Source organism: Ovis aries, chromosome 19 (genome assembly GCF_016772045.2).
Source record: "Ovis aries strain OAR_USU_Benz2616 breed Rambouillet chromosome 19, ARS-UI_Ramb_v3.0, whole genome shotgun sequence".
In the NCBI taxonomy this organism is placed as follows: Eukaryota; Metazoa; Chordata; class Mammalia; order Artiodactyla; family Bovidae; genus Ovis; species Ovis aries.
The window spans coordinates 52,793,789-52,818,419 of NC_056072.1; the positions used below are offsets into that span (position 1 = coordinate 52,793,789).

Genomic DNA, 24,631 nt, shown 5'->3' on the forward strand with positions numbered 1-24,631 from the left:
TTTAGCTCCTGCGGGTTTCCTATAGGGATCCAGCCCAGCCTCCAGGGCCTCTGGGTTGGAAGCTGTGGGCAGTCATTTGGCAGTGGTCAGGGGACCCTGCAGACATTCTCTTCTGGAGTCTGAAACCGCAGAGTTCAAAGTTCAGCTCCAGGGAAGCAGCAGGTAGGAAGGGAGGATCCCTCTAGTCACAGAGCCAGGCTGAGATCCAGTGCGTCTTGGACTCAGCCTAGGCTGGTGTGGGGGCTGGGTGGCTGAGGCCTGTGACACAGTGGCTGGGGCCTGTTGGGAGCTGGCAGCCTCTGACCTTGTTGGCCTTGGGCCTGGCCCAAAATAGCTCTGGGGCTGAGCCGGGCCTGGGTGAGATCTGTGTGTTCATCAGCATTTACTTGTGTCCAGGGGCACTCGAGTACATGGGAGTACACAAGTACTCTACACTGACCTCTCTGCGTGCATGGGTCTGAGTCTCAATGTGTGTTCCGTGGAGCAGTGTATGAATCTGCACACATGTTCCCATGGACAGAGCTGCCACCCAAGTTGTGCAACACAGAAGCCCTGCCAGTGGATTCAGTAGCAGATGGGTCAATGCGACACAAGTGAATGTACTGTGGAACCGTGCGTGTAGAGTGGAAGTTCAGGTGGGTATGTGCACATCTGTGATGGGATTGGGTAAGCGCCTTGGGCTGTACTGCAGGCGGCAAAGAGCAGGTGGACCCAGTGGAAGCCGTCTTTGGGGCACTACCAGGGCACTTCAAATTACCCACGACCCTGGAAGGAAGGCTGGGCAGATCTTGCCCCATTTATGAGACAGTAAACCTGGGCTTGGGAATGCCTGTGATGTTATCCAATGAGTGGGGAGTGAGTGAGGGAAGACTAGCCGGCATCCTTTCTTCATTTCCACTTCCTGTCTCTGGAGGGGGGCCTCTTGACCTCAAGTTTTGTCAGTAACACGGTTATCCCCTAGAATCCTCACGCCGCAGGAAGTGATTGGAGGACCCAGAGGAAGACAGCGGGCTACTTTGTTACAGGCTTGAACCGTGGGTCCTCCCCCTCCCAGGAGGTCCTCCAGGACAAGGCTTCTGGCTGCCTTTCCCAAGGTCTCAGGCCCTGGCGCGCAGACAACCACTGGCTGACTTCACGGTCTACCGGGCTATGTTAAGAGTCGGGAGTGGGGGCAGGAGACTTCCCCAAGGTCATTCAGACACGAGTGGAGGCTGGCCAAGGACATCCTGCCCACCAGGAGCAGCCTCGGTTTACCCTCCTCTCGGCCACAGGTTTCAGGAACCCATCCGGTGCACCTAGGTCCGTAGGGCATCAGAATGGCGGGGCAGTGGGGCGGGACGCAGATGCGTGGAACAGGGAAAGACCCCTCCAGGATGTTTCCTAAGGCGTAGCTGGCCTCTCCTGAGCGTGTGTGTGTGTGCGCGCGCGCGCGCGTGTGTTGGCTGGGGCGGGCAATCAAGTTCCCACCTTCTCTCCTCCTCCTCCCACCCCGACTGCGTCCCAGACCCTAGAGGACGCCAAACTGAGACCTCAGGAGAGGCCTCGTGCGAGGGGCAGACTGACGCCACTTCCCGCCTCCTCCCTGCGGATCCCCGTCCTGGACCACGAGCAACATCCCAAGGCCGGTTGGAGGCAGGGGAGGCGGAGCTGCCTTCGGGGGCGGGGGCGGGCAGGAGTGGGCGGGGCCGGCGAGGGGGCGGGGCCGGCGGGGGGCGGGCGTCCGCGAGCAAGCAACCGCAGCGCGCTCCCCCGCGTGGGTTCCCGCGCCTCGCAGGTAAGGGCGGGGTGGAGGTCGCGCGTCTGGGGCAGAGCCCTTTTGCTGTCCCGTCTCCTCGCTCCAGGTGAGACTTTCGTCTCCGCGGCCCCTCGGGCCGCCGCGCGCCGCTCCTCCACTACTGCTCGGTCCCCAACAGCTCTCACGCTCGCTCGGGGCCCGTCAGAGTTTGTCCGAAGGCCCCTCCCTCTCAGCGGGGTTCAGCTTCGTCCTCCCTGCCCCTTGGTCACCCTGTCACCATGGGACAGCCTCCCTGGTCCCGTGCCTGACAAGAGGGCAGTGCCCAGGGGCTTGGCCTGGGCTGTGGGGCGACCTCGTGGGCAGCACCCAGCTTGAGGGACTTGGCGCCAGGAGGTGACGCAGTGTAGTGTTGCCACAGGGAGAATGGCATGGGCAAACGCCTGGTGACTGGAACAAGAGCCCATGTTTGGGAAATTCCAGTGACTGCGTGTGCCTGGCCAGGGAGAGGAAGGAAGGCTGTGAAAAAAATGCCACCAGGGAGATCGGGAGGGTGAGGGGTGGGGTCTAGGACAAGGTGCCTGGAGCCACTGAGGCCCAGAGGAAGGGTGTGGGGGGGAGGCCCAGGTGGAGACTGGGACCTGTCAGCTGTGACAGCTCAGCGCCCCCTCCCTCGGGCAGCTCCTCCCTCCTCTCTCTGTCTACCGCCCCAGCTTGCTGGATAATCAAGGGGGTTCCAAGGCAGCCCAGGAAAAAGCCTCCGCAGCAGGCAGCACTTCCTTGCTGACCGAGAAATCATAGACAGGGTGTGGCCAAGGGGCCTGAGGGGCCAGGCCTTGGAGAAGGTAGGGGAGAAAGGGACCCAGCGTGGACAGAGGCCAAGAATGCGAGAGAGAGAGAGAGAGAGAGAGAGAGAGAGAGAGAGAGAGAGAGAGCACAAGCGAGCCAGAGAGTGAGCTAGCAGGTCTGGCTGCTGGCTAGATAGCTGCAAGGACCGGCAGCTGACTCACCTGGGCATGCCAAGACTAGCCAGTCTGCCCTCACCCTGCCCCATGGTGACCATGAAAGCCGCCTGGGGAGCCTAGGTATTTGCTGTGTGCCCTGAGGTGAGTCGCCCAGCCTTTCTGAACTGCCTAGCTCAAGTGAGCTTCATGGGACTGGGAGCTGGAGGCCTGGGTCTGAGCCATGTATGTGCTCTATAGTTAGTGTCTTTGGGCCCTCCCATTCCTTCCTGGGCCTCAGTTTCCCCATATGTACCTCCTGTGCAGACTCCTGAGGAACCTTAGAACTGAATGGAGTGAGAGGGTAAGAAGGCCATGCCCTTAACCAGCGAGCCGTAGCTTGGTGATGGGACTGCTGTTTGAGGGAGGAGACTCCTGCTGGATCCCTGTGGTGTTAGGTTCAGCACCTCTTTCTCCTTCCTCGTACACACTTAGGTACACTCATACCTGGCCTGGGTCCTGCCCTCACATTTCATTGCCCCTGGGATGAAGCCTGGGAGCTTCCTAGCCTGGGAGCAGAGGCTCTCAGGACTACCAGACCAGATGCTTAGCCCCAAATGCAGTTTTCTCCCCACCCACCACCTCACCAACAATGCTTAGCCTCTGGCCTTTCCTTTGGGCAGTGTGACTCAAAGGTAGGAGATCCTTCTGGGGCCACAGACCTGGAAGGGTCCCAGAATAGTGTTGCCAGTCTGGGTCTGTAATACTCAGCTCCAGGGGCCCCAGGCTGCACTGAGAGGTAAGGGAAGCTGAGAAACAGCTCCCCATACTCAGAGGAGCTCCCTTCCATCAGTTTATCTATTCTGAAAGTGTTGGTCACTCGGTCATGTCTGATTCTTTGCAACTCCATGGACTGTATCCTGCCAGGCTCCTCTGTTCATGGAATTCTCCAGGGTAGAATACTGGGGTGGGTTGCCATTCGCTTCTCCAGGGGATCTTCCCGACCAAGGGACTGAACCTGGGTCACCTGCATTGCAGGCAGATTCTTTACTGTCTGAGCCACCAGCGAAGCTCCTTTATCCTTTCTAGGGAAGACTAACAAAGCTGTGATTTAGTCAGAGTAAAAAGCTATGATTTAGTCTTCTCCATTTCATAGAGAAGGTGATTGAGGCCCAGAGATGAGTAAGGCTCTGGATAAGCTGGGAAATGGCCAAGACTGGGCAGAGGTCAGAAGGGGGCCTGTGGGAGTTGCTGAGGTGTGAGCCACGCGTCCAGGGCTGGGTAGCTACTGCCAGCCCCATGTGGCAAGGGGAGGAAACCGAGGGGGAGAGGAGCATCTCAAATGTGGCATTGGCTGGGGTGGGCCCCCAAAAGTATCTGAGATCTGATGTTCAAGGCCTCCCAACAGTGGGTTACTTGCTGCAGGTTCCCAGCTCACCCTAATCTGGTCTCTAGTCGGTTCCTCCTATCTTAACCACACCTTCCTCCCTTCACTTTTAGCCAGTGTCCTCACCTGCCAGCTCTGACCCTGACAGACTGCCAGCTAAGGTTGGAAAGGTCACCTTCCAAAGGGTCTTTCCGTTCCACCAGTTTCTGGAGATGTGGGTGAGAGTCAGATGGGCCCAGGCGACACTTGCTGCACCTCTGACTCCTAGGCTGGGGTCGCTTGGTCTGTCTGAATTGATTTGGAGCAACCTTCCCCTAGTCCTCCAAAGCAGGCTGGGGCTGCTGCAGGGCCAGCAGAAAGAGAAGAAGGCTGCAGCTGGGTGTCCAGTCATTTCTCCTTCCTGCCTCTCCCTCCCAAGGCCTCACCCTCCTGAAACAACAACAGCAGGAAAGGTGGGGCAGGAATGCCTGGGCCTGTGGCCAGAGTTCTGAGACACTTGCCTCACTTTGTTGCCCCAGAGCCAATTCCCTGGGAATCATAGGCTCTGCCAAGGGCCTGGAATACCCTTCAGTGTCTTTGGGGCTGGGTGAGGGGGTGGAGGTGATGAGACCCAGACCCTTTCCCGTTTGGTCTTTTGGGTCTGTCAGCATTGTCTCAAATTATGTCTCTAGTTCCACCTGGGTCAACCAACTCAGAGTGTCAGAGTTGGAGAGAGGCTGAGTCTGAGAGTCTGGGGTTAAAAGAGTATTTAATTTTCAATCCTAAGATGTATAGTCATGAAATCTGGGCAGATGACCTCATTTGCCAGGTCTGGTAGGAGAGGGCTGTGTCTGATTGGAGGCTGCAGCCTGGCTATGGCGGTGGGTTTGAACCTAGGCCCTTTGCTTCCTCTCTCTTCAGTCAGGAGGCTCCTTTCTCAGGTGATCCTGCCTTGGTGAGTCCCTCTCTCCAGAGCAGGAGGTACAAAGACCTGCTCATCCCCAAAGCCCCCACATGTGGAGTAGGACCCGTCCTGCAGGATCAGCCAGGTGGGGAGCCTGGAGGGGCTGGCTCCTGCCCACACTGACCTCACCCTCTCACAGCTTGGCGTCTTCTTGCTGTAGCTGTCACCAAGTCTGTGTCCCCAAGTCTGATGTTGAATATCACCACTCCCCTACTCTGAGCCCCTCCATGGCTCCTCTGTCAGCCACTTAGGCAGCTCTTGGTGGGCCCCCTGCCGAGCCTGGGTCTTCATGCTATCGAGCCTTTGCGCTCATGGTTCCCTCACCTGCATGCCTTGTCCTCTCTGCCTCTTTTATTTCCTGTTCATCCTTCATGCTCCAGTAGGCAGTTCCCTACATCCCCCAGACCTCTTTTTGTTTATAAGGCAAGACAGGGGGTCCTGAGTCATGACCTTGAGAAAAAAGCTGTGTCCTTCTGACAATATCCTTGTTTCCAGAGACTCTGTGGAGAGGGGGCTAGGTCAGATCACTACTAGATGTTACTCTGAGCCCTTGGGAACCATGGTGGGTGTTTGAGCAGGGGAATGAACAAGCCAGAGGGCTTAAGGAACATCTGCCTTTTGGGTAAAAAAAGATGTTTCTTTTGGTAATTCTGAACCCTCTCTACTACTCCTTCGGGCTCCCCTCAACTGGGTCCAAGTAGAGCATAAGCAGGAGTCACTGGTCTGTTTAGAACTCCCCTTTGGGGTGACCTGGGCTCCCTGCTCAGTTCTGAGGCGGGGTGGTCATGGGCCTTGCTTTCGGGCATCTGGCCTGAGAGGAGCACTGACTGTGCTCTCACAGCGGCTCTAATCTGGGCTCTGTCCACAGGCCTGAGTCTGGCACCCTGGCCATGTGCAGACCAGAGGAGGCGGCCCTGCTGCGGCTGGAGGAGGTTTTCTCAGCAACCCTTGCCCGCATCAACAGCCTTGTCCTCCAACCCCTTCTTGAGGCTGGTGAGTTGAGGCTCTCCAGTGAAAAAGGTGGGGGCCACAGGAACCATCCTCCTAGGGACAGGAGTCCTCCCTGGTTGGATCTTCTGAGCTACAGCTTTCTCAACTGCAGATGGGAGCAGTGGGATTTGAAGTGGGTGGCTTTCGATGAGTCCAGGGTTCTCACGCTCAACTGTTGGCTGCTTCCTTCTCAAAGGGACCCCGGGGAGCTAGGCTCTGAACCCCATTCTAACCTAGGTCTGCTGTGCATGGAAACGAAATCCCATCTCTCCCAGGGCACAGGTCTGGATTCTCTGCCTAAATTCTCATCTTGCTCTCACCCAGGGCGTGACTGGAAGGCAGGATGCCCAGTCTGTGAAGTGACCTTAGGCAGATGTCTTCATCTCAGGAGCTTTATCGGCGTGTCTGTAAATGGCAGGGGACCACTGCACATTCTGGACCTGAGGATGTTCTGAAACTTGGGGAATGTGTGTACTTGGTGGCCATAGGTCATCAGGTCATAGGCCATAGGTCATTGCCTTCTCCCCTATGCGGAGAAGGCAATGGCACCCCACTCAAGTACTCTTGCCTGGAAAATCCCATGGACGGAGGAGCCTGGTAGGCTGCAGTCCATGCGGTCGCTAAGAGTCGGACACGACTGAGCGATTTCACTTTCACTTTTCACTTTCCACTTTCATGCATTGGAGAAGGAAATGGCAACCCACTCCAGTGTTCTTGCCTGGAGAATCCCAGGGACGGGGGAGCCTGGTGGGCTGCCGTCTATGGGGTCGCACAGAGTCGGACACGACTGAAGCGACTTAGCAGCAGCAGCAGCAGCAGCTGCTGCCCCTATGTAACGAGGAGGTGGACATGTGCCCCTGTTTAATCCACAAGGGTGCCCCCCACTACTGCAGCCTGCCTGTCCCTTGCTGAGCTCCAGGGGGCACGTGGGCTTCCAGTCCTGTCCCAAGGACCTCCAGGGCTCGTGGGGCTGCTGCCCCTCGGGTGACCAGCCAGGGCCTGTGTGTGCTCCCTGGACGGTGTAGCGGCCCTGTTCCGCCTCACGCGGTGCTTGTGCTCCTGCCCCAGCTCCAGAGGCCTCAGACCCCTGGGTCCGAGAGTGCCTGCAGCTCCTGCAGCAGCTGCACAGGAGCTCCCAGCAGCTGTGGGACGTGACAGAGGAAAGCCTGCACTCGCTGCGGGAGAGGCTGCGCCACCCCGAAGCCGTCGGCCTGGAGTCCCTGCTGCTGCTGCAGAGCGCGGACCGTGTCCTGCAGGTCCACCTGGAGTAAGACAGCCCTGGTGGGCTAGGGGCTGGTGCTGGGACTCACTTGGCTCAGGGCTTCGGCAAAGGTTTGCACTCAGCCCTGGGGTTGGGTGTTAGCCTGGGGGCAGGCTCAGACACCCCAGATCTGAGCCTGGTGACCTCCCAGGGAAGAAAGACTCTGAGTTAGAATTGTCCAGTTGAGTCAGTGAGGACTCAAGATCAGCAGTGCCCAGAGCCAGGCCCTCAGGGCTGTAGCCACTCAGCGGGTAGGATCTAGGAACCCCAGAAGGGCAGGCCCTTGGGTCTGGAGCTGAGGGTGGGGCCTGCAGGGTATCCCTGGTGCTGCCTACAGGTACATCGAGTCCTACACATGCTGCGTGGCAGTGCAGGCCTTTCAGAAGGCAGCGAAGAGGAGGAGGTGAGCACACGGCGTTGCGGAGGGCCTCTGAGAGGGGCGTGTCTGGGAGGGAGGGCGTGGGGAAGCCAGGACCCCAGAGCAGTGCGTGTGACAGCCTGGGACTCATCCTGAGCACTCCTGGCTCTGGCAACCCCATGCTGATCCACACCCCGGCAGAGGGGCAGGGAAGCCTCGGGAGGCTGTGAGCAGAAGCCAGAGATATCAACTAGTGGGAGTGACCCTTGGGCAGGGGAGCATTCCTAATTCCTACTCAGGGAGGGCTGCTATAATCAGTGATCCCTTCAGTCTCTGAGATGCTGCTCCCAGACCTCAGCCACTGTTCTCATGAGAGAGCTTTGGGGTCTGGGATTGGTCCTGGGATCTGAGGGATTAGCCAGGGCAAGGAGGCAATGGTGGTGGGTGCGGGAACAGAGGAGGGGAGAGTGATGGGGCACTGGCCCTCCCTCCACTCAGTGAGTACTGGCGGGGCCAGCGGAAGGTGCTGCGGCAAGTCCTGTTGGGTGTGAGCTCCGAGGGCTCGGTGGGCACGGCCCTGCTCCAGGCCCTCCGCCAGCCACTTGCCCATCACGTGCAGCAGTACGTGCTCCTCCTGCTGAGCCTCGGGGACACCATCGGGGAGGTAGGTAGCAGGGGAGCCAGGGGCAGGGGGCCAGGGCGGTATTGATGCTTACCAGACCTGCTTCTGTGAGGAAGCTGATGGACGGGAGAAATGGGCCTCTGGCTCAGGGAACCTGCCTTACTCAGGAACCCCTTGTTGGAAAAAGGACCTGGCCTGCCTTGGGGACATCATCTTGTTCTGGGGGATTGAAGGCCCATGTCCTTGCCCTGGGGTATCTGAGTTACATGGACCTGCCCCGGCAGAGCCAGCAGAGACCCAGAGAGCAGATGTAGACTCATGTGCTGGGTGTGAGGACACGTGGCCCAGGCCCAGCTGCGGCATCATCAGATGGTCCTGAATCCCCCGGATGCATCCTCCTGCTGACCTCTCCTCGGAGGAAGAGCCAGCAGGGAGAAAAGAACAAACTCCTGACCTGCTGGGCCAGGGCAGGGCTGGGGCAGTCATCCCCGAGTTGGGGAAGGTTCTGATGAGCCCCCGCCCTGGTGGCCCTGTCCCCCTACAGTGTCACCCCACCCGGGAGCTGGTGATACATGCTGCCGGCCTCTTTGGAGACTTGCAGTCCTTCATGAGGCAGGAGCTGGACCAGGCCATGGCCACGCAGGCCCTCTGGCCCACGCTGAGTAGCCGGCTGAGGGTGAGTTCCACACCTGAAGGGCGCTCTGAGAAGACCCCCCCCCTCCAATCCAGCGGGGGCCCCCTGGGTGGCTCGAGCTGCCTGTTGCATTCTCCATGCTTCATTTTCCTCACCCAAATGGGGCAGTGGCTAAAGCAAGTGTCTGTGATGTTTCTCTGTCCGGCCATCTTCACGCATTTGTTGAGCACCTCTTGGGCTGGGATGTGAGCTGCTGGCTCTGGAAGAGCGGTCACAGAACCAACCCTCTCTTCTGGGATGTCACTGAATGATTGCACCCTCGAGCCACTGCCTATACTGCCCCTACAGGGGGAAAATCCCCTGTGCTCTGATGAGGCATGACAGGCTTGGGGCTCAGAGCAGAGAATTAGGAGGACAAATGAAGGGGATAAGAATTGCCAGAGAGGCAGGGATTGTAGAACCCTGGGTGAGAGTTGATGGGGGCTTGGCTGTGGCCATGGCCTGGGATGGGGTGGAGGAGGACAAAGCGGGGCTTCAAGAGAGGTTGTGACGTCTTGCCGAGAATAGCCAGGAATGAAGCCCCACCAGCTCAGAGCCCCAGTGCCCATCACTGACCTGGGGGCCTCCAGGAGACGCTCAGAGTGTGGGTGGAGGTGCCTGGGGCAGAGGCGGGCAGTGGAGTGACTGGTGCAGTGTCAAGGATGGGGGTCCCTGAACTTTGCAGTTCTCTCCTCACCTCGCCAGGATGTGCTCTGCACCCCTGCTCGCCGACTCTTGCAAGACAGCCAGGACGTCCCTGTGACAGTCACCCCACTGCGGGCAGAGCGCGTGCTGCTCTTTGATGATGCCCTCGTCCTGCTGCAGGTGGGCTGGGGCAGGCCAGAGGTCTTGGGAGTGGTTGAGAAAAGGAGGAAAGAGACAAGTGGCTGGGGGAGATGAGGGGGCTGCGACGTGGAAAGGGTGCTACTTGCCTATCCAAACCTATGTCTCCTGAAGCCTGGTTTGGGGGTTTCGATGCAGTTTGTTTTCCTCCACCCCTGACCAGGTACAGTGACAAGACGCTCACTAAAAGGCACCGAGCCCTTTCTCACCTCTGGACCTGGGCACGTCCGTTTGTCTATGCCGGACCCTCTCTTGTCCTTGCCCATGTCTGGCACGCTCCTCCTCCCCTTCAGGCCTGGGCCTGGGGCCACTTCGTCCTGTGGCTATTGCTTGGCGGGAGAGGTTACTACACGAGATGGTCCAGAGGAAGGGAGGTTTGGTCTGGCTCTCAGAGCAGGGATGACATTCCAGGTAGAAATAGCAGCGCAGCGAAGGTTCGGGCTGAGGAGAGTTTGTGGCAAGTGGAGAAAGGGGGGCACATGACCTGGGGCTGTTCTGTGTGGCCTTAGGTGTCAGGCTCAGCAGGAGGGATTTCAGGGAGGTTTCTAGCAGGAGCTCCTAAGGTCCAAGCGGCATTTCCAGAAGACCACTCTGGCGGCCCTGATGGAGCAGGATGTAGAGGGTTGTGGGAGACTGATCCTGTGTCTTGGGTGGGAAGGGAGGTGGAGGGGCTGCCCTGGAGATGGGAACAGGCAGGCTTGGTGGGGGACTCAGCGCTGGGCATGCTGAACCAAGCAACCTGGGGACACCTAGGGGCGTGCTGAGCTGGTGCTTGGGAGCAAGGCCAAACCAGAGAATAGGTGAGCATCTTGCCCACCTATGCCCCATCTTCTTTCAGGGCCACAACATCCACACCTTTGATCTGAAGCTGGTGTGGGTGGAACCTGGGCAGGACAGGTGAGCGCCCCTCTCCAGTGACAGGTCAGGCCTTCCCTCCCTCTACCCCATGAAATCTGCCCACCCCAGGGCTCTGACTTGGACCTGCCCCCAGCTCCCTTCTGAAAATGAAACTGGGGCCTACTCATCACCTCCATCTGTCTAGGTGCACGTTTCACCTCCTCACACCCGAGGAAGAGTTCTCCTTTTGTTCCAAGGACCCGCAGGGCCTGGTGAGTGTGGGTGGACTGTGAACTTGGGGACTAGGATTGGGGGAGTAAAGGAAGGCGACAGGAGGGTAGGGGAGGGCATAAGTATACTGCCCTGGAGGCTCCTTGGGAATGTCAAGCCTCTGGAGCCATGGCCAGAGTGAATCAGGCGTCTGCCTGGACGCAGGCCTAAGACTGCCATAGAGAGCAGGTATTTTTCTCTGTGAAGCCAGGGATGAGGCCCACTTGATGGTTTTGTTTGGCCTCTCTGGGCAGGCCCCAAACTGCAAGTAAGGATCTCAGGTCTGGATGAGGCCCTAGGGAGCAGTGTGGAACTGTTGGAGGTTCCCCCAGGTGATAGAATGGGGTATGGGGGGGTGGTACCTGGAGCCACCCCAGGAGGCTTCCTAGAGGGGCTGCCTCCAGCAGCAGTGACCTGTCCTGTGTTTTCCCTGTCCTCCCCCAGGTGGTCTGGCAATGGAAGGTCACCCAGGCTGTGTGCCAGGCCTTGCGTGGAAAGAAGGACTTCCCTGTGCTGGGAGCGGGCCTGGAGCCTTCTGAACCCCCAACCTGCCGCTGTGGAGCATACACCTTCCGTGCAGAGGGCCGCTTCTGCCAGGCCACCTATGAGGGCGAGTGGTACTGGGGCAGGCCCCATGGCAAGTGAGTGACTGAGGCTCTGGGCCAAGCAAGGCAGGGGTCCTCCTGGGAGTCTCTGGGGCGCATAGGACCCAGATGGACCTTATTGCCTCAGGGCATGAACCAGAGGCTGTTACCCTCCCTGGTCAGTTCTGTCAATTCTTAAGTTCTCTTGGACAGCACTGGTCCATAGTAGGTTTGTGCCAAATAGTCTTGATGTCTGTCGGTGAGGCTGGAGAGCTCGGGACAGGCATCAGGAGACCCGACTGCAGGGCCCGCAGTTACTGTTCTGTTCTCAAGGCGGGTAACTGGTGTCTGTGTAGCATTTTCTGGTGGCCCTTACAAGAATGGCCTGAGGGAGTGTTAGCATGCCCTTTGTAGATGCAGAAACCATGACTTTCTCCAGGCCTCAGGGTAGGGGGAGCCTGGCCTCAACTGCAGATCTATACGACTCTACAAGCAGAGAGGCTTTTGAAGAATGTGGCCCTAATTTTTGCCACAGCTGATGAAACCAAGGCCCAGAAAGCAGAAGGGACTCACCAAGTTTTCGCTGGCAAGCATTCCACTCATTTCTGATACCCTGCCTACTTCCAGAAAGGGCTTCAGGAAGCCTATAAACAAAAACACAGAAAAACAATGCTGTGTCAGAAGAGGAGATGAGGATGGTAGAAACCCCACTGACTCTTAGTGCTTGGCTTGAACTCAAAGGTTAGCTCTGAGCTTCCTGTTGGTCAAGGGAACAAGGCAACCTGGATGCTTCCAGAACTTTCCCTGCTGGTGTAGAATGCCCTCCGTGAGGCTGCAGGGGCAGCTGTGCCAGTGCAGGGTCGTAGAACTCAGGGAAGAGGCCCAGTGGGAGCAGAGAGTCAAGTCCAAGGGCAATCGAGGCTTCTGAGAGAGTGTACGGTGGAGGCCGACTGGGGAACTTGTGTATGCTGAAGGATGGTCTGGTGGGCCTGACACCCATGGACCTGATGACTGTGGACTTCGACTGTTCCAGGGGAACCCTGAAGTGGCCAGATGGGCGGAATCACGTGGGGGATTTCTGCCAGGGCCTGGAGCACGGGTAAGGCTGGGGCTGACACGGGGCTGCATGGCAGGGGTTCCCACCCCCATCACTGTCACCGGCCTGGCGCCACCCTAAATTCCCAAACCTCCAGCAGAAACTTGGAGGCCATCTGGTCCAGCTCCACTCATTGTCCTAAAGGGGAAACTAGGCTCTGAGGAGAGGGCACGTCATGGAGGGAGTGGTCTAGGTCCAGAAGGCCCTCTCAGGGTGCATGGGGGTGGGGTGGAGGTGGGGTATCCTGAGGGGCCCTTAGGAAGAAGAGGGACCTGATCACCTGTAAGATTCTTCTCATTGTCTGCGAAGGCCCCTCGGAAGCAGGGACATTCCTGGGCACGGAGGGGGTGTGACAGGTGTTTGGGGCAGGGCCGTGGCCCCAGTGCTGACCTCCTTCCCTGCCCACCCACACTGGCAGCTTTGGCATCCGCCTGGTGCCCCAGGCCTCTGAGGATAAGTTTGACTGTTATAAGTGCCACTGGTGGGAAGGCAGCATGTGCGGCTATGGCATCTGTGAGTAAGTGACCCTTATCTGACGGGGGGCAGCCTTGTGGGCTGGGCACGTCCTCTGGGAGGCAGGGCCAGCCACTGATGACCCTCCTCAGGTACAGCACCAGCGAGGTGTACAAAGGCTACTTCCAGGAGGGCCTGCGCCATGGATTTGGGGTCCTCGAGAGTGCCCCACAGGCCCCTCGGCCCCTGCGGTACACGGGCCACTGGGAGAGGGGCCAGCGGAGTGGCTACGGTGTCGAGGAGGACAGCAACAGGTGAGCGCTCTGCAGCCGCCCCAGCAGGACTGAGGGGAGACAGGACCGTCACAGACCAAATGCCTCTAGGCATGGGTTCCCTGTCATCAGTGGGTCCATTCTGTCTGTCTCCCAGAGTCTTTCTGAAGCCCCTCACTTCTGCTCCACGCCCTGCTGAGGCTCAGGTTGAGGGACCCTGATCTTGACTGCAGATGCACAGCCCCCCACCCCCAACTCCAGCCCTTCGCTCTGTCAGAGAGGAGTTTGTGCCCCCCAAGATCTGGCCCCATCAAAGGGTCACAGCCCTTCCAGATTCTCTGGGCTGAGACAAAGCCCAGTGTCCTTGGCCTAGCATCCGAGGCCTTGCCTGCTCCTCTGAACTCATCCGTGCCATGACACCTGTGTACCCCCCAGCCTTCTAGACCACTGAAATGAAGCAAAGTGAAAGTCGCTCAGTTGTGTCCGACTCTGCGACCCCATGGACTGTACAGTCCATAGAATTCTCCAGGCCAGAATACTGGAGTGGGTAGCCGTCCCCTTCTCCAGGGGATCTTCCTGACCCTGGGATCGAGCATCAGCAGGCGGATTCTTTGCCAGCGGAGCCTCCAGGGAAGCCCTCTAGACCGCAGAGCGTCCCCACATATCTGACGTGCGCTGGCACCCCCATGGCTGTGCGTGTGTCGCAGTGGCGCTCCCTGCCTCTGCCCTTCCCGCCACCTCTCCCAAGAAGCCTGCCAGGATGCCCTCCCCCAGGCAGGCTTCCTTTCTCCTCCACCCTCTGTTCCTCTTGTCGGTCCTAATCTCACCTCCCCATGTTTGACTTGAGTGAATTCATGTCCTGGCTCTTTATCTGCCCCTTGCCCCCCGACCCCTGGCCCCACGCCAGCAGAGCACACAGAAGGTGCATGGGAACAATTCTGATCCAACTCCGGCCATCTTCTCTCCCCGCCCCCACCCTCCAGGGGTGAGCGCTACATTGGCATGTGGCAGACTGACCAGCGCCATGGCCCAGGGGTCATGGTTACCCAGGCGGGTGTCTGCTACCAGGGCACCTTCCAGGCAGACAAGATGGTGGTGAGTACGGTGACCCACATGTGTCCTGAGCCGCCCTGTCCCTGCTCTGGGGCCCCAGAGCTGAACTGGGGCAGGAATCAGGGTTCTGATATGCTAGAGCGAGCCCAACCCTGGGCCAGAATCCAGTTCTGCCACCTGCCTACCCTGGCCTTGGCCGAGTCTCTGCCCCTCCCAGCCTCAGTTTTCCCTTCAGCAGCTCAGGTTATCCACGTATTATAATGACTCACTGGAATAGCAATAATGAAGTGAACGGTAATGAGAATGCCAGCAGCCTCCTCTGCCCACATTTATAGACCACTAACTGGGTGCCTGAAAAAAAAGAAAGTGGGAGTGTTAGTCACTCAGTCATGTCTGACTCTTTTGTGACCCCCATTGACTGTAGCCCGCCAGGCTCCTCTGTCTTGTCTGGAATTCTCCGGGCAAGAATGCTGGAGTGGGTTGCCATTCCCTTCTCCAGGGCATCTTCCTGACCCAGGAACTGAACCCAGGTCTCCTGCATTGCAGGCAGATTCTTTACCATCTGAGCCGCCAGGGAAACCCTGGTGCCTAGCTCTGGGCTAGGCCTTCCAGCGTGGTCTCGTGGGATCCTCCCAGTAGCCCTGGGGTTTGTGTCATCATCCCTAGTGTACAAGTGACAAATGTGAGGCTCAGGGAGGTCAGAGAACCTGCCTAGTGTCACATTCTGTTGAGTGACAGAAATGAGTCTCAAGCCCAGATATCCTGAGCATGGGCGTATCAACCCCCATCTTCTGTCTCACCCACACCCTGCCAGGTGGTTGGCACATAGTATGGCTTGGCCTGATGGCTGTTATTGATATTGTGGCTTGTTTGTTTAGCTACACTTTGTTCTGGAAGGAGTTGAAGGAGGAAGAAAAGATAAGAATAGGCACATAAAATAGATTTAAAAAGAAGAACACAAATTGTATCCCATTTGGCTCTGAAGCTTCCTGGCAGCCAGAGCCGCAAGGGAGCCTGATGAACTCCACTGCCCCTGGCATCAGTGACAGGAAAGTGGAGATGGTTCAGGAAAAGCCCAGCACTTCCTGAGCTGTAGGTGGGAAGGAAGGGTCCCCCAGAAAAGTTCCTGAGAGAGGCTGCTGGAGGGGAGAAGCCAGGTCTGGGGGTGTCAGTCAGAGTAACCCAGGATTGAGGTGCATGGGGTTTGTGCAGTCCAAGGGCTGGCATCCCACCTGGGCACAGTCCTAGGAGGTGTGCCAGGGCTCAGGGCCCTTCTCCTCTCCCTATCCCCAGCCTTCTGGCCCTTCTAACCCACTGCTCCTGCCCTCCCTACTCCTTCTCTAGGGCCCAGGGATCCTTCTCTCTGATGATGACTCCTTATATGAGGGCACTTTTACCAGGGACCTGACCCTCGTGGGGAAGGTGAGAGCCACTGAGACCCTACTCCACTCTGCGCAGTGACCTTGACCAGAATCTATAATCTCCCTGCTTAGACCCAAGACTGAGGGTGGGTGGAGACGATAGGGGGGCCTCTCCCATCTCCACTATATCTAGGGGGCATGTGCAGCGACCTTTCTCTGCTACAAAGGTGCAGTTTGATCGGATATGAGTCAAGAGGGCCTAGGCAGGCTTGCCTTGGGTGCAGAGGGTCTGGTGGTCTGGTGTTTCCCCCGCTGGCTCCAGAGTTAGGGATCCACCCCCTCTACCACCACCTTGAGTGGGGTCCCCTGAAGGCATTGTCCTTCAGGAAGTTTCTGCCCGAGCTGACCCAGGAGAAGGCAGTTGTATCCCTCCTGGAGCCTTTGGACATGTGGGGGCTGTTTTCTCTTTGTAATGACTGGAGGGTACTGTGGCATCTAATGGATAGAGACCAAGAATGCCGTGAATGGGACAGTCCCATGCAGTAAGGAATTGCCCCTTCTTGGGGCCAGTAATACCTCACGCCCTCCCTAAGGCCACTGCCTACTTCTGGACTTATTCCCCGCTCCCAGCCTCTGTGGTGGTCCCCCTACTCTGACCTCTGAGTCCCTACTCTGACTCCCTTGCCATCTTCTACCTCAGAGACAAGCCGCTTAGTGGTGGGCACGGCTCTCGGTCAGAGCTCCTACAGGGGTGAAGGATTATGAGCCCCTTGGGGTGAGGCAGATTGAATAGATGGTGGGAAGGCCACCCGTCTGTTTCCAGCCTTTGTAACCCAGAATGACGGCCATGAGGCCTGTTATGATTGGGTGGAAGAGCAGCTGGACAGACAGATGGACAGACATACCTGCATTCCTCTCCCGGCTTCCAGGGCAAGGTCACCTTCCCCAATGGCTTCACCCTGGAGGGCTCTTTCAGCAGTGTGTCAGGGAGAGGACTGCATACCCAGGGTGTGCTGGACACAGCTGCCCTCCTTCCAGATCCAAGCAGTACCTGCAAGAGGTGAGAGCCTGACCGTCTGGCCTGTGCATTCTGGAGCCTTTCTGGGGGTTGTGCTTGTGGGTGCCTATGTTTCTACCCCAAAGACAGGTCTCGTTAGAAGGGCTTTTCTGTACCTCCTCTTAGCTCTTTGGAGAGTTCAGAAAGCTCAGGTCACACAACCCTTATCAGAGACTCTGGGAATCAAGGGCTATGTGGTGATAACTCCACATGCCGCAGAACTGAAGAAAAATGCTATGTATAGCCTTTGCTTAGACTCTGCTTTTTTTCTAGGAAGGTACAAGGTAGTCAAGCAAATGAGAATAAAATAGACAACTAAAGTATGAGTTGAGCTTAAAAGAAAAGGAGGTGCAGATAGGCACTATAATTGAGCATTAGCCTGACTCTGAGTTCCCTGGCAGCCAGGGTGAAAAGGGAAACTTGGAAGTGGATTCACACTCCTTATCATGGGGTATTTGAGAAGTGGATAGACTTCTTCCTTATCAGGACAGAGTTCTTCCTTGGAAAGGCAGGTGTTCAAGTGGTGACTCTTGTAATGTCTGTTGAGATGTGGTTGGTGGTTCTAATGGTGCCAGTCAGCATTTCAGAAGTTGATTTACCTGACACATCTTTTTATCTGATAGCAGGAGCTAGAAGTGGATGGCAAATCCTAGGGGCATGAGCCTGGGTCAGGTGCAGGTGTAGGGATATCTGTCAGTGTGAGAGGGGAGGGCAGTGCTCACCAGACACGCACACTGCCAGACACTTGGGCCTAACAACCGAGACAGGATCAACCTCAGGAAGGAACCAGGTGTAGAAGGAGGGAGAGTTGGGGAACCCTGGGCTTTGGGCCCTCACTGCTCTTAGGCCAAGACCCCAGTCTCTGGACTTGGCCTCCAGCTCTCCAGATCTTTCTGTTTCCTTTCCAGGGCTCTGTGTGCCCCTGTCTCTTTTCTCTACCGTGGAGTAGATTCTCTCTGACCCTTCTCTGCCTCCTGTTTCTCCTCCTGGAGTCTTGGAGGTCAGACCCCTCTGCATACCCCAGTCCATTCACCCTATTGGGGCCCTAACTCTGGCCAGGCTGGATCTCCCCCCCTTTCCAAGGGCTGGACAGGGTCCTACATGGCTCCCTCCCTGTCCACGTTTCCCACCACCTCCATCACAGGCAGCTGGGTCAGGGCGTCTTCCCCGTGGAGAGCCGCTGGCAGGGTGTCTACGGCCCCTTCCGGGACTTTGTTCGTGCCGGCTGCCCTGGGGAACTGCGGGAGGCCCTGCTGGGCTTCCACGTGCAGAGCTCAAGGGAGCTGCGCAAGTCGCAGGAGTACCTGTGCTGTGAGAGGTGAGGCCCAGGCGTGTGGGGTGTGTGTACCCACGGAGTGTCCAGACCCAGGGCTGGGGGCAGTGGGCTCTGAGTGGGTGGGAGAGGGGCAAGAAGGCTTTCTGGAGGGGGCAGGCCCTGGCATGGGTGAGACGTTGTGTGTGGTGCCCCAGGACCTGCCCCGAGGACCAGGTGGGCAGGATGGAGGACCTCCTGGAAGAGCTGGTGCAGCACCGGGAGCCCAAGGCCCTGCAGCAGTGCCTCAGGAAGGTGAGGCTGCAGGGGAGGGTGCTGACCGCAGGGGACAGGCCTTGCTGAGAGGCCGCGGTGCTCCTGTCTGAGAAGCGGGGTCTTGCCCTGGTGCTGAGCATCTCTTTGTGGCCGTCGCACCTGCCCAGGCTCTGAGCAACTCTCTGCATCCCCTGGGGAAGCTGCTCCGGATGCTGATGTTGACCTTCCAGGCCACATACGCAGGTATCGGGGCCAACAAGCATCTGCAGGGGCTGGCGCAGGAGGAGGTGAAGCAGCATGCCCAGGAGCTCTGGGCTGCCTACAGGTGAGCCCGGTGGCACCTGGGGACAGGCTCTGCCCTTTCTAGGCCTCAGCTCTGCCTGCTGCCCTGGGTAGGAATGGTGCCTCTGCCTTGGGTCTGGAATGAGAGAGAAACAGAGGATGGGTTGTTTAGTGTGCCGCTGGTGAGCATATGGGTTGGATGGTGGCGAGGTGATAACAAGGCCTGATTGCAGCCAGAGTCCAGGCCCCAGCCAGGCTCGGGGCTGGCTCTAACCCCACTGCAGGCTGATCCTGACCTGGACTCACACCCCATCTTCTGTCCTGTCCTGGCTGAGCTGTGACCCCATCAAACATTATAAACTGAAACCTTCGATGCTGTAGTTCATTCTGTCTGGGGCTCCAGGGCACTCACGTGGACATCCTGTACTCCCATCCCCCTCACTGCTGAGGTTCGGGCAGCTGGGCTCTGCAGGCCTCAAGCTTCATGGTTCTGGGAGCAGAACCCACCTGGGGCTTGGGTGACTCGTTCAGTGGGAGATGGTAGCCACACCGCCCCTCTCTTTGGTTCACAGGGGTCTGCTGCAGGTTGCCTTACAGCGCAAGGGCCAGGCCCCAGAGGAGGATGAAGATGCAGAGACAAGGTGACTGCCCCCAGGAAGTTTGTGGGGTCTTCTCCCCTGGTGCAGCCAGGCTCCAGTCCAGGGGATCCTTGTACCTTGCTCCTGGGAAAAGAGGTGTTTCTGAGGAAATATTGGGGATTCATGCTATTGACCACATGCTGTTCATTGACCATTCAGGAATCATAAAGATCTGTGACCTCTGTTCCTTGAGCAGCCTGGAAAGGGACACTGTCACAGTGCATCAAATGCACCTTTGTTCTGAACATTATCCCAGCCTCATCTCTTAGGTGCCTGGGTGGTGAGCAGCTCCCTCAGGCACCTCCTTCTTCCTGTGCACAGATGGGGAAACTGAGACCCAGCAGAGGCTGAGCCTGAGGTCACACAGAGCAGGAATTAAGTGGGTCATTAAATCTCTCAGCCCATTGCCCCCGAGACCAAACCTCACAACTTGCCTTCAGATCCCAGGCCCAGGGATCCTGATCAGAGGGGGATTTCTGTTACTGCATTGCAGGAGGCAGGGGAAACAGGGTTAGACCTTAGGGAGAACTTCCCCCTGAGTCCTAGCAAGCACAGAAAGCTAGGAGGCCGAACTGGACTAGCTTGGAATGACTGCTGACAGCTTTGCTGCAGGTCACTCGTCTATCAGGGCCGGGTTTTGTTTTCAGACAAGTGCGGATCAAAACCCAACCTCACTTGCCATGTTGGTTCTCAATGAGAGCATGAGGTGGTCACAGATGTCCGTTGACTGTGAGATGACTGAGAACGGGGCTGGGAAGGGTTTTCTCAGGGATGGGGAAGGCTGGAGGCAGGCACGCTGAGGTGCAATGCGGATTTCTGTGGGCTCTTGGGGGCAGCCCAAGTAGACCCCCACATGCGCCCTGCTGACCCTGAGCCGTCCTGGTGGCTCTCACTCAGGGACCTGCGGGTGCACGGCTTGGTGCTCCCCCTTGTGCTGCCCAGCTTCTACTCGGAGCTCTTCACCCTCTACCTGCTGCTTCATGAGAGAGAGGACAGCCTGTACAGCCAGGGCATCGTCCACCTGAGCCTCTTCCCTGACGCCAGGCTGCTCGAGTTCCTGGACGTGCAGAAGTAAGCCTCCCCACCATGCCACCGTGGCCAGAGTTCTTATGTAGAAGAGGATGCAAACTCAACTCCAGTAGTCTTCAGAGAAAAAGGGAAGAGGTTAATTGGCTTATGTACCCATGAAGTTCTAGGGTGTGGCCAGTACAGCTAGATTCAGGTATGACTGGATCTAGGTGTTCAGCTACATGAAAAAGGAAGCAACCCCTCTCTCTCTGTTGGTGTGCCTCTGGTTTCCCTGTGTGGTGACAAACAGCACCAGTCACTGGAGGTTTATACTCTCCCAGCTCAGTCCCCACAAGGAGTTGGAGTCTCATTCCCAACAGCTCTAGCAGAGCCTCTAAAGTTCCTCCCTGGCATGGCTAGGTTCTTGAATGTGCCCCTGAATGCCGGCTGTGGCCCAGATTGACCGGGCTTACCTCAGTATCTGCTGCTGGGGCTGGGGTAATATCACCTGCTCCCAGCTCTTGGACTGAGAGTGGGAGAGGGATGATACTCAAGGGGGAAACCAAGGACTATTCTGGAAGCAGGTCAGGGCCTCCCTTCTACCCTCAGTAATCAGAACATCCTTTATCCTCCATGCCCCTTCCATCTGAGTGTTGAGGGTATGAATGCACTCCTGCCTCCCACACCTGGTCCCTGGTCCCCCTTTTCTCAAGGTAATGGTGCTTCCTATCCCCCCTTCCCCCAAAACCCTTGTTCCCCTGTTGTGGTGAATGTTTCCTGCATCTGACCAGTTATCAGCCCAGAGAACTTGTTGTCAACAGCTTCCCAGGGGTTTTTCCTCTGCCACCTCAGTGCCACCTCCTCCATGCCGGCCTCCCTGCTTCATTGGCTCTACTTCCCTTGTATGGCATCCCTACTTCTCACCAGCCTGTGCCAGCTTACCGAGCCCCTGGAGCAGTCTCCACAACTGAGCGCTCTGGATGGACCCCCCAGGACTTTGTGCAGGAGGGTCCCCTGGCCTGCAGCACCATCCCTCTCTCTGCTCACTGTGTTTTGGGGCTGCATGGAGGGCTGCCCTCTCAGGGAATCCCTCCTGGCCTCCTATAGCCTGACGTAAAGTGAAGTGAAGTGAAGTAGCTCAGTCGTATCCGATTCTTTGCGACCCCATGGACTGTAGCCTACCAGGCTCCTCTGTCCATGGGATTTTCCAGGCAATAGTGCTGGAGTGGATTGCCATTTCTTTCTCCAGGGGATCTTTCCAACCCAGGGATCAAACCCGGGTCTCCTGCATTGTAGACAGACACTTTACCATCTGAGCCACCAGGGAAGTCCTATAGCCTGGCTCCACACAATTCCTCCCAGATGCCTTTGTGCATCCCCAGCTGCTTTCCTGTGCTCAGCCCTCCTGAGGGACATGGGGATGCAGGGAATTCGGCCTCTGAGAGGGCAAAGCCTCCCATCTCCCGTCTTATTTCAGGCACCTGTGGCCCCTCAAGGACCTCACACTGACGACCAATCAGGTGAGAGGGTGGGCCGGTTACCTGCCCAGGAGAGGGGCCCCTGAGCCTCAGCTGGGCCCTGGGTTTGCGCAGGTTTCCGAGCAGCTCCTCGTAGTCACGGTCTCAGGCCGCAGAGGCGGGTGAGGGAGAAGACGGCAGGCTTTCTGCACTGTTCTGGTTTTCCATGTGGGTGAGTGTGCAGCCACAAGTGACCAGCCTCAAGCTCAGGCTCCACCCCTTTTACTGGCTGTATGCCCATGGGCGGATACTTGATCTCTGTCCCTCAGTTTCCCCATCTGTAGAAGTACCTACTCCTGCAGTACTAGTACTCCCTCATGAGATTGTTGTGGGAGGAGGGGAGCAGGCTGGAACAGAGGAGGCACTGGTGTTCAGTGTGCTTGCTGGATTGGCAGCATCAGCGTTGCTGGGAACTAGTTAGAAAGGCCAGTTCTTGGACCCACGCCAAACCTACTGAGTCAGAAACTCAGGGAGGGAACTTGGAATTTGTGTTTCAACAAGCCCTGGGATTCAACAGCTGTTGACCAAGGCACTTAGAACTGGGCAGCACCCAGTGACCACTGGCTGTTACGATTCTTCTCTGTCCACCTTGATCCTCCCACCTCCTGGAGACCGTTTATCCCACTTTACAGTCAAGTAAACTGACGCTTACAGTGGAGCTGTGACTTGCCCTGGGTTGCTCAGCCCTCTGGGCAGAGCTGTGTTGAAGCCAGTGATAAGGAAGGGGTGGGTGGTGAGCAAGGACCAGCCCCAACCCTGGGAAGGGGAGGCCTCATCTAACCCCCTCCCCCGACCACACAGAGATACTCCCTGGTCAGAGACAAGTGCTTCCTGTCGGCCACGGAGTGTCTGCAGAAGATGATGTGAGTCCGCAGCCTAGGGAGGGGCGTGGGAGGCAGGACTGTGGGGACCCCGTTTGGGACTGAACCCGAGGGCCTTGATCTGGAGCCAGTTACCCTGCTGCAGCACCACGGTGGACCCCCGGGAGAAGCTGGAGGTGCTGGAGAGGACATACGGGGAAATCGAGGCCACCGTGTCGCGGGTGCTGGGCCGGGAGCACAAGCTACCCATGGACGACCTGCTGCCGCTGCTCATCTATGTGGTGTCTCGTGCCCAGTGAGCCCCAGCTGGGGGTGGGCCCAGGAGCTTCCCTTCCCACCCTGCCTGCCCCCAACCAAGGCATACTGCAAAGCCTTTGAACACTGCGGTCTATGGGCACAGCCTTTCTTGGGACAGATGGGGAAGCTGAGGCCCAGAAAGGCCCACCCAGGGTCCCATGGGTACCACTCACAGTGGGGACCACAGCTCAGGTGTCTAGCCACCCAGACCAGGGCTCCTTCCCAGCTGCTGGGCGCCTGTCCTGATGGGTCCCCTTTTCCCTCTCGTGGTGGCGGCGGTGGTGCTCCAGAATCCAGCACCTGGGAGCTGAGATCCACCTGATCCGTGACATGATGGACCCTCTCCACACAGGAGGCCTGTATGACTTCCTGCTCACAGCCCTGGAGGTGAGGGATGGAAGTGGTTGGCCCAGGCAGGAATGCCCTGGCCTCTGGGGCAGACCCCTTTTGCCCCAGACACCATCACGGGGATGTGCTCAAATTCACAGCTAGTGTGTGTCTCTGTGGGAGGGGTCCTTACAGAGCCCCTGCTCCAGCCCTCATTAAAAGGGGCTGGGTGGGGGAAAGCAGGCATAGCACATCCCGGCCCTCGGCTCCCCAGGGCTGAGTGTGTTCCAGGCTGCGTCCCTGAGCACAGGAGGAGAGGGAAGGACCCCTTTCCCTGCAGCCTGTGGCTGAGGGCTGAGTTGGAGACACAGTGGTCCAGACCTGGGAGCGGGTGCACCCGCGTTAGGCCCTAATGCTTCTGCACGCAGCTGGGGGCTGGCAGGCCAGCTGGCTCCAGCCTCGCCTCTCTCCTGCCAGTCCTGCTACGAGCACATCCAGAAGGAGGACATGAGGCTGCATCGCCTGCCCAGCCGCTGGAGCTCCAGGGAGCCATGGTAGCTCGGCTTCTCCTGGACCCACCGCAGTGCTGAGAGGGCCGCTGTGGAATGCCCATGGCCCGGGCCTGGCCCACCCTGGCCCAGGGGGCAGAAGGCAGGAGGGGCCCTGGAGGTGACTCTGGCTCTTTGAGGAGATGAGGTCCAGTTTCTCCAGGGAGATGCTGCTGGAGTCCTGACTGGGATGAGGGTGACAGGTATGGCCCTGGAGCTGGTGGTCTGTCCCGCACCACTCTCCAGGCCAGCCTTGGATGACCTCCTCAATGCTGAGGCAAAGAGACCCTGACTTCTCCTTGCCTGAGCCTTGCCTTCACGTGACTGAGCCACTCTGGGCCTCAGTGTTGCCATCTGTAAAATGGTGGACTAGGGGATCTGTAAAGAGCCTTCCATCCATCTTGCTGACTTCTGGCATCCTTCCGTAAGTCTGACTTTGGTCTGTTGGGCTGTAAGTGAAGTTCTTGCGTCATGGGGGGTGTCGTTCCATTTCTCCTGTCCTGGTCAGAGGCTACACACTGCTAGTGGCCTCTTCCTTGATTGGTCTTTATTTTTTTCCCCATGAGTCATCTTCCATGGACCTTCCTTCCCAGCTCTGCCCCAGGGTGGAGCTGGCCTCTCAGGGTCTCAGGGTGGGAACTGTTCCAGCTGCACCCTGCTGGGTGGCTTCTGGTGAGGCCCTCCCTTCATTGCGTATGCAATTGAGGGAGTGGGCTTGGGGGTCTCTGAACTGCAGTCCACGTATAATGGCCATGCTGGAGTAGGCTGGAGGGAGAGGAGAAAGAAACTCACCTTGCTTGTCTCACTGTCAGCAGGTACCAAGGGAATTGGCCTCTGAACCTGCCTGTGTGAAGGACAGCAGGGGCCCAAGTGTTCCAGCAGGGACTATACCCAAGGATTCAGGGGGCCAATCCAAGGACCCTCAGAGATAC

The 24,631-nt window shown here is 57.9% G+C and overlaps 1 protein-coding gene across 13 annotated transcripts; it reads left to right on the top strand.

Annotated features, from left to right (window-relative positions):
- The first annotated feature begins 70 nt into the window (after positions 1–70).
- ALS2CL (ALS2 C-terminal like) lies at positions 71–24,098 on the top strand. Of its 13 annotated transcripts, XM_060402939.1 has the most exons (29): positions 71–162; positions 397–635; positions 1,026–1,299; positions 1,505–1,621; positions 5,872–5,996; positions 7,062–7,260; positions 7,592–7,657; positions 8,111–8,276; positions 8,779–8,910; positions 9,613–9,732; positions 10,589–10,647; positions 10,793–10,859; positions 11,302–11,498; positions 12,475–12,540; positions 12,956–13,054; positions 13,143–13,304; positions 14,246–14,357; positions 15,660–15,737; positions 16,606–16,736; positions 17,878–18,051; positions 18,204–18,300; positions 18,429–18,586; positions 19,116–19,184; positions 20,079–20,252; positions 21,667–21,709; positions 22,508–22,569; positions 22,673–22,822; positions 23,115–23,211; positions 23,629–24,098. In XM_060402939.1, the coding sequence occupies exons 5-29, from the start codon at positions 5,894–5,896 to the stop codon at positions 23,707–23,709; spliced, it is 2,862 nt and encodes a 953-aa protein (XP_060258922.1). In that variant the 5' UTR covers positions 71–162; positions 397–635; positions 1,026–1,299; positions 1,505–1,621; positions 5,872–5,893; the 3' UTR covers positions 23,710–24,098. The 13 variants fall into 13 exon arrangements, 11 of the variants coding, with proteins under 11 accessions (XP_060258922.1, XP_060258923.1, XP_027813531.2 ...); XM_060402940.1 differs by lacking the exon at positions 1,026–1,299; XR_006057092.2 differs by lacking the exons at positions 1,026–1,299; positions 1,505–1,621 and having other exon boundaries at positions 22,659–22,822; positions 23,629–23,649.
- The last annotated feature ends 533 nt before the right edge of the window (positions 24,099–24,631 follow it).

Bases quoted from the DNA above. Each gene is read 5' to 3' on its own strand.
- ALS2CL (XM_027957730.3), top strand. From the start codon at position 598: ATGTACTGTGGAACCGTGCGTGTAGAGTGGAAGTTCAG. The intron at 5,997-7,061 runs GTGAGTTGAGGC...CTCCTGCCCCAG, and splicing joins CCAACCCCTTCTTGAGGCTG to CTCCAGAGGCCTCAGACCCC. The intron at 12,541-12,955 runs GTAAGGCTGGGG...CCACACTGGCAG, and splicing joins TGCCAGGGCCTGGAGCACGG to CTTTGGCATCCGCCTGGTGC.